At 40.3% G+C, this 7,566-nt stretch overlaps 1 protein-coding gene across 2 annotated transcripts in view; it reads right to left on the bottom strand.

Moving 5' to 3' along the window:
- Nucleotides 1-338: 338 nt before the first annotated feature.
- The window catches only part of Tmem87a (transmembrane protein 87A), a 53,517-nt gene continuing 46,289 nt past the window's right edge, over nucleotides 339-7,566 (bottom strand). For both annotated transcript variants that reach the window (XM_057780341.1, XM_057780342.1), the window contains exons 18-20: nucleotides 5,065-5,120; nucleotides 4,559-4,589; nucleotides 339-1,535 (exon numbers count right to left, since the gene is read on the bottom strand). In XM_057780341.1, coding sequence (XP_057636324.1) covers nucleotides 1,494-1,535; nucleotides 4,559-4,589; nucleotides 5,065-5,120 — 129 coding nt within the window. In that variant the 3' untranslated portion in view covers nucleotides 339-1,493. The remainder of the gene's footprint in view (nucleotides 1,536-4,558; nucleotides 4,590-5,064; nucleotides 5,121-7,566) is intronic.

The following is a 7,566-nucleotide window of genomic DNA, read 5'->3' as shown; positions in this document are numbered from 1 at the left end:
TATATATATAAAAAAGTTGACAAACAGTTTCACCCGGGCCTCTGCTTCAGTTCCTGCCTTGTTTGAGTGCCTGCCTTTGCTTTTCTCAATGATGGATTATAATAGGACCCGAAATAAACCCTTTCCTCTCCAAGGTGCTTTTGGTCATGGTGTTTATCACAGCAATGAAAGCAAACCAGAACATATAGTGTGAGTTATTTTAAAACTGTGGTCATCAGTTTCAACAGAAAATAAGACAGTCTGTAAAGAAAGCCACAGAGAGAAAGTCTCTACTAGCATCTGAAAGAAGGGTATGCAGAGAAAATTTGAAATAAATGAGAAAACCATAAATTTTGTTAAATTTTTTATATTAAAAAGTGGCATGAACTTTCCATGTAGAACAAAATTGGGGAAGGCAAAATTGGACAAAACCATTAAAACAGAAACACAGCGCTTCAAGTGAGTCCCATCACCTGGTGACGTTCCTTATAAGCAGTCTCTAAACCAACACCAGATACTAGAACAGTCCATCTTAAAAAAAAAAAAAAACAAAAAACAAAAAGAGAGCAGCAGTCAGGTCCTCCACACCACTTCATGCAGAGTAACTGCTTGAAAAGCAACGGGACCTGTTCCCCTTTCTATAGGCTCCCCCTTCTGAAGCATGACAGTCCCTGTTGCCGGGTGAATAACCACAGCACTTAAACAGAGTGCCTCTTGGCACCTAGTGCAATCCCAAAGGATGGCATGAAGGCAAACCAAGCATTGCCGGTGACTCTGCAATGCTGCCCTTGGAGGCTGAATGAATGGTAGTTGAAGTTTTTGGAGTGTGCACCACATTGCCAGCAATGGGATGTGTGAGAATATCAGATGTCAGAAGAGTTAAGCTAATATTTCTCTTTAAAGCACATCTGAAATAGAAAAATCTTTAATATACACCATTTGTAAACAAAATTGCACTTGATTTTGAAACACATATAACCTTCTCTCTCTTTTTCCCTCTCCCTTTTGGTCACTGATAGATCTATGGTTCCTTAATTCAGAAGGGACTATTTCCCTTATGCAAGATGTAAGCTTGACCTACCAGGAAACTGAAAGATAAATGACAACCTCTCCCAACACCAATACAACTTCCTAAATAAATGAAATCACAGGCAGTTGCTCCTAGAGATGACAAATTATGGTGCAGATGACATAGTCCTTTCAGAAACATTAAACTTCGTCCTCTGACAGATTAAATAACTGAACAGAAAGTCCAGGGACAACTTGTAGTTGCAAAAACAGCCATGATGAGTTTGGGGAGCGAAGGGTGTCAACGATGTAAAGCAGTTTGTAGTTTTTTCATCCTATGAGTGTGTTTCACTAAGCTGGACTTCTTGGCTAATACCTCTCTCCAGCTCCCATGCACAAAGCAAGATGTCATTGCCTCCTTTAGTCCCGCGGGGCGTGCAGAAGACAGACACATAAGCTGGCCTCTTCCCTGACACGAGCCATCTTCAACGGCGGCTTCCCACTGCTCACTCCATCTTCGACCTCTCAAAGTGTGTGATCATTCGCTCCTAAGAGGAAAAAGATTTATTCTAAGTACATAATTTAAAATGGTCTAAATTGCAAATAATTTCTCTAAAAATGCCTCAAACACATTTTCCCACAAATACTTTTCTCTGTTATTATCTATGATGTTAGTATCTATGATGATACTGAAACATTACAGGCCCCATCCAAGGTTAAATAATTCAACTACAACTCAAAAGGAAATTTAGCATCCTTACAGTTTTTTGGTATACAATACTATATTGTTAAATGTAAGCACGGTGTTCTACAGTAGATCTGTAGAAATCTTATTTTAACTAAACTCTGATGCATGTTTGTTGTCCTTGTACCTTCTTCTGGCTTTGGGCACCAGACTCGCTCATGATGTATATACATACACACAGGCAAACACTTATTTACACTGAATAATACATAAGCAGACAGGTGTAATAACAAACATCTGTAACACCAACACTAGGAGAGATGCTCAGATCCATGGTCACGCTGCCCAGCCAGTCTGAAATATCAAGCTGCAGGTTCAATGAGAGACCTTGTCTCAAAAAATAAGGTGGACACACACAGAGAAAGACAATGTCATAGACCTCTGGCCTCCACACACACACACACACACACACACACACACTTATAAAAACAAAACAAAAAAATGCAAGGTTGTGAAAAGCGGTGGCGTACACCTTTAATTCCAGCAATTGGAACTCTGAGTTCAAGGTCAGCCTGGTTGTGAGTTCCCAGACAGTCAGAGCTCCACAGAGAAACCCTGCTTGAAAATGAAAGCAAAGATTTTGATAATGCTAAATTTTGTGTTTTCGTACTACTTATGTGCATGGGAGTCACTATGCTTACTTGCAAAGTCTTACAGTTTTTCCATAAAGGCAAATACTAAGGGTAAGATCAATTCCCAAAAGCACCGTAGTAACCCTGTTTTCCCATGTATGCCATAGTTTCATACAGTGTGTCCTATTCAGCCGGAACACAGCAGGGCTAGAGAGCTAAGGCCAAGGAGGCCGCTGATGGCAAACAAAGTAGAAAAATGTTTTTAACAAAATCTAAATCATTTGATTTTACCAATAAAGATTCAGGAGCCAGATGTTGGGGTGCAAACCTGCAAACTCAGAGAAGCAGAGAAAGTACCCAGCTGACCTTCCTCCTCTGACATCCCAGAAGCCTCCCACCTTCTCCTACGCTGTCTCAAACAACATTCCTCTTAAACTGAATGCCCTTCCTCCCCTCTACTTCCTGTGTCTCTCTATCCATTCTCCTGACTCCCTCTATGGGTTTTTTCCTAATAACCCTACATTCACTTCCTGTCAACTGTTGCTTGCTCTGCCTCTTGATCTAAGGTTGACTTGATTTAATCCTATTCACAGTATTCAAGCAGAAATCTCTTGGATTAAAGGTGTGTGCTAGGGCTGAGCTGCACCACAACCAGAAACAGGTTTTTCCAGGAAATAACGCAATCTCAGGGTTCACAGTGTGATAATATCCTGTAACAGAAGAAAACCCTGAGAGAGATCCAGGAATCTAAAGAAAATAACCCAGAAAGCAAAGTGTTGTATGGAATAATTTAGATCAGAGATGTGGAGTTTCAATATATTGAGCAGCTTAAGGATTTGACATTTTTATAGTGTCATATAGAAGGCCAGTAAAAAATTTAAAAAATTATTTTAGTGGATACGTCAACACAATGAGTCAGAATCAGGCAAAATGTAACAATGATTTCGTAACCATGATTAGAATACCACCCTAACGCTCCAAAGATGTATACAGTCATGTGGTGGTGATGCACGCCTTTAATCCCAGCACTTAGGGGCAAAGGAAGGCAGATCTCTGTGAGTTCAAGACCAGCCTGGTCTATAGAGTGAGTTCCAGGATAGTCAGAGCTGTCACAGAGAACCCCTATCTTAAAAAACAAACAAACAAACAAACACCACACCAAAAGATGTATATAGTCAATCCCATAAACTCAGGCTACATTTCTTACATAAGACTTCATGTGAAAGCTTCTCAACTAAATGGAATCATAATAAGAGAGTAAAAGCTTCAGCTGGAAAAGATTGCTCAGCAGGAAAGAGAACTGGCGCTCTTTCAGAGGATCCAGTTTCAATTCCCTGCATCCATATGGTGACTAACTCTAGTTCCCGGGGCTCAGATGTCTTCTTTTGGTCTCAAAAGGGCACTAGGCATGCAAGTAGGGCACTCTAGTGGCATGCCAGTGGTACACAGGCATGCATGCAGGCAAAACACTCATACATATAAAATAAAATTAAAACATATATTAAAGGGAAAAATGAATTTAAAATCAGCATAAATATTAGAGGTACTAATTATAATCCCATTTTACAGAATAGAAACACAGAAACACTGAATTTAGTAGTAGGTTACTTGAAATAATTTAGTTTGTTATAATCTACTATATTCTTTTCTCAACATTATTCCTAGTTTTGCTAAGATTAGAGTAGGATAACTTTGAATTTCTTTTTTTTTTTAAATATTTATTTATTTATTATGTATACAATGTTCTGTCTGTGTGTATGCCTGCAGGCCAGAAGAGGGCACCAGACCTCATTACAGATGGTTGTGAGCCACCATGTGGTTGCTGGGAATTGAACTCAGGACCTTTGGAAGAGCAGGCAATGCTCTTAACCACTGAGCCATCTCTCCAGCCCCAACTTTGAATTTCTTAAAGACAAAGACTACATAGTACAGAGTTCAGTGTCTGTTACCCAACTTTTTGGTTTTGTTTTGGGATAAGGTTTCTTTGTTTAGCCCTGGCTGTCCTAGAACTCTCTCTATTGATCAAGGTAGTCTCCTACTCAGAGATCCACCTGCCTCCTGGGTGCTGGGATTAAAGGTGTGCATCACTACACCTGGTTTGTTATTCAACTTTTAAATGAAACATTCGTAAGTCTGCTGGAAAAGGGAGTACGTTACACAGACATACAGAAAGGGTAAGACTCAATAGAATATTCATGAATGACCATTTAATTACCAAATCCACAGAGATAATGCCCATGATTTGATTACTAACCTCATCTGAATCCAGCAAGGCCGGAAGTGCTCTGCAGAGAAACGTGACATTTAATAAGCTCATGAAGGACAATAGAACAGCGAATGCAATTTAAAGCTTTTTTACAATTTAGCTAGGATTTTTATCTTATTAACAGCCCTTCAAGAGAAGAAAGCAAAAGAAAAAGAAAAAAAAAAGAATCAGACTGGTTCAAGTTCTATAGAAAGAATAAAACATAGTTTACAGTGTGACAGGGTCAACGCCCCATTAACATCACAGCTCTGGGAAGGGATTCAGAAATTATAAAGGAATATGCTATGGAGTTTAGACTGACCTGGAGCTAAATATTTCTAAACAGGCTATTTGAATGAGTAATCCTAATTATTTTTCTTTTTATGTTATTCCTAATCCTTTAACCATTCCTTGGTTCATGTTCTCATTAGACTTCTCTTCAGTTTGTCCACTGAAAATAATAAAGTAAAGCTAGCACTGAAACAGGGTTCTTATAGCAATGATTCAACACTTACACATCAGTCACGGAAGAAGGAACATTCTCTTCTACCCATTTCAAATCATCTTCCTGCTGAGAACATAGATACCAACTGTTACCAAAACATACCAGTATGTCTCAAGAACAGATCTGAGTTTATAAGACCTCTATAGCAGCCTTTTGTTATACATAGCACATGCACATAAATGACAAAACTTATTAAAAATTTTCTTCAAATACCTTTAATCTCTCCCTAGTATCCCAACCCCTATTATTACTCAACCTTCTTTCCCTGTGAGTTCAACATTACTGGGTTTTCACAAATAAGAGATCATGCAGCACTTGTTTTTTTGTGCATGGTTTATTTAACAAAATGTCTTCTAGTTCACCAGCATCACTGAAAATGTCAGAACTTCCTTCTATTTTAAGAATAAATGCTGTGCCGGGCGTTGGTGGCGCACGCCTTTAATCCCAGCACTTGGGAGGCAGAGGCAGGCGAATCTCTGTGAGTTCAAGTCCAGCCTGGTCTACAAGAGCTAGTTCCAGGACAGGCTCCAAAACCAGAGAAACCCTGTCTCGGAAAAAAAAAAAAAAAAAAAAAAAAAAGAATAAATGCTGTTTGACCATGTATTTAGTCAGTCATTGGGTGAAACTGTTTTCAAGACAGGGTTTCTCTGTGTAGCTCTGGCTGTCAAAGAAATTCACTTTGTAGACTAGGCTGGCCTTGAACTCGGAGATTTGCCTGCCTCTGCCTCCCATACCACACACCACGCGCTGGGATCCAAGGCGTGCACAGGCATGCCCAGGTCACTGAGTGAAACTTATGGGAAGTATCTTTGCAATTGAGGCTGGCACAATGAGCTTGGGAATACAGGCATCCTTCCTGCACATTGACTTCTTATGACTACATGCCCAACAGCAGGAAACAAGGTCACAGCGTAAGTAGCTTTACTTTGATTTCCAGGGATTCCCCACACTAACCCATGTGCAGGAGCACATACAGGGGGCCTTGTTCGCCCCTTCTCACCAAGGTTTTCATCTTTCACCTTTTGGATAAGAGCCATTCTAGCACTCTAGGGTGTCAGCTCATTGTGGCTTTATTTCACATTTCTTGATTTCTGTGATAAGCACTTTTTAGACATACATTTGTAATCTCTTCCTGTGAGAATTTCTATTCAAGTCCTTTGTCCTGTTTTAATCAACATGTTTTCCTGCTACTGACTTGTTCTGAGTTCCTTATACATAGATATTAGCCATACTTTCTCTCACTCCATTGATGTGGGAGTGTCATATATCAAATATGTTGATTTCATTGGTTAATTAAAAAAGAAACTGCTTGGTCTGATAGGTTAGAACATAGGTGGGTGGAGTAAACAGAACAGAATGCTGGGAAGAGAGGAAGTTAGGCAGATGCCATGCCGCTCCTCTCCAGGGCAGTCACGATGGAGCTCCAGCCCAAGATGGATCTAGGTTAGAATCTTTCCGGTAAGCCTTGTGGTGCTACACACATTAATAGAAATGAGTAATCAAGATGTGAGAATTAGCCAGTAAGAGTCTAAAGCTAATGGGCCAAGCAGTGTTTAAATGAATACAATTTGTGTGTTGTTATTTCGGGGCATCAGGCTTGGCAGCACAAGTCTTATCACCACACATTTTTTGAGACAAGGTCTCTCACTGCATCTGGAGTGCACAGATCAGCTACACTGGCTGGCCCGCAAACACTAGAGATGCTACCGCCACCTCCCCAGGACCTGGGTTACACATGCTTGCTTGGCCTTTATAATGGGCTTGGGTATCTGAACGCAGACTCTCATGCCTACACAGAAAGTGTTTGACCCATAGAGCAGAGCCACCTCCTCGGTCCCACTGTGCTACATTTGAAGTTCCATTAGTATGATGCCTTCAGCTTTATTCTTTTTCTCAAGAACACTTTAACTACTTAGGTGTTTTGCTTTTATTTTTGAGGTTTTTTGCAAACATTATAGTTGCTTTAAAAAAATTGTGAAAACCCTCCTGGAATTTTGATAGTGACTACAGTAATTGCTTTGGGTAGAGCGGGCATTATAATGGTTAATTCATGCAGGTCAGTAAGATGAATCAAGTGAGTAAGGGCGTTGCTGACAAGCATGAAGACCTGGATTTAATCCCTGGAACTCACATGGTGGTGAAAGAGAACCAACTCTCTTAAGTTGTTGTCTGACCTGAACACAGGCATAACATACTGAAGGAGCAAAACAAACTCCATTTTGAAAAAGAACTCCATTCTAGACAGGACCTAACTAGGGGGCTGAATGCAGTCCAGCAAAGTCATAAACATTCCCAAGTAACTGTGTCTGCCCTGGTTAAAGAGACCTACCCAGGTACCCAAACATGTGTTCACATCTGCTTGCTTCAAACATCCTTGTAGGTACCTGATTAACTACTGTTTTGCCCCTGTGGTTAGCACAGGGTCAGCAGATGTCTGGAGGAAGTAACCAGGAGGCTGTTGCTATCCCCTTAGATACTAATGGCCTATCTTAGATAGTAATGGCTAACAGCT

The sequence above is a fragment of the Chionomys nivalis genome, chromosome 9 (assembly GCF_950005125.1).
Source record: "Chionomys nivalis chromosome 9, mChiNiv1.1, whole genome shotgun sequence".
In the NCBI taxonomy this organism is placed as follows: domain Eukaryota; kingdom Metazoa; phylum Chordata; class Mammalia; order Rodentia; family Cricetidae; genus Chionomys; species Chionomys nivalis.
The sequence above is the reverse complement of the archived record's forward strand: the minus strand, read 5'-3'. Positions and strand labels throughout refer to the sequence as shown.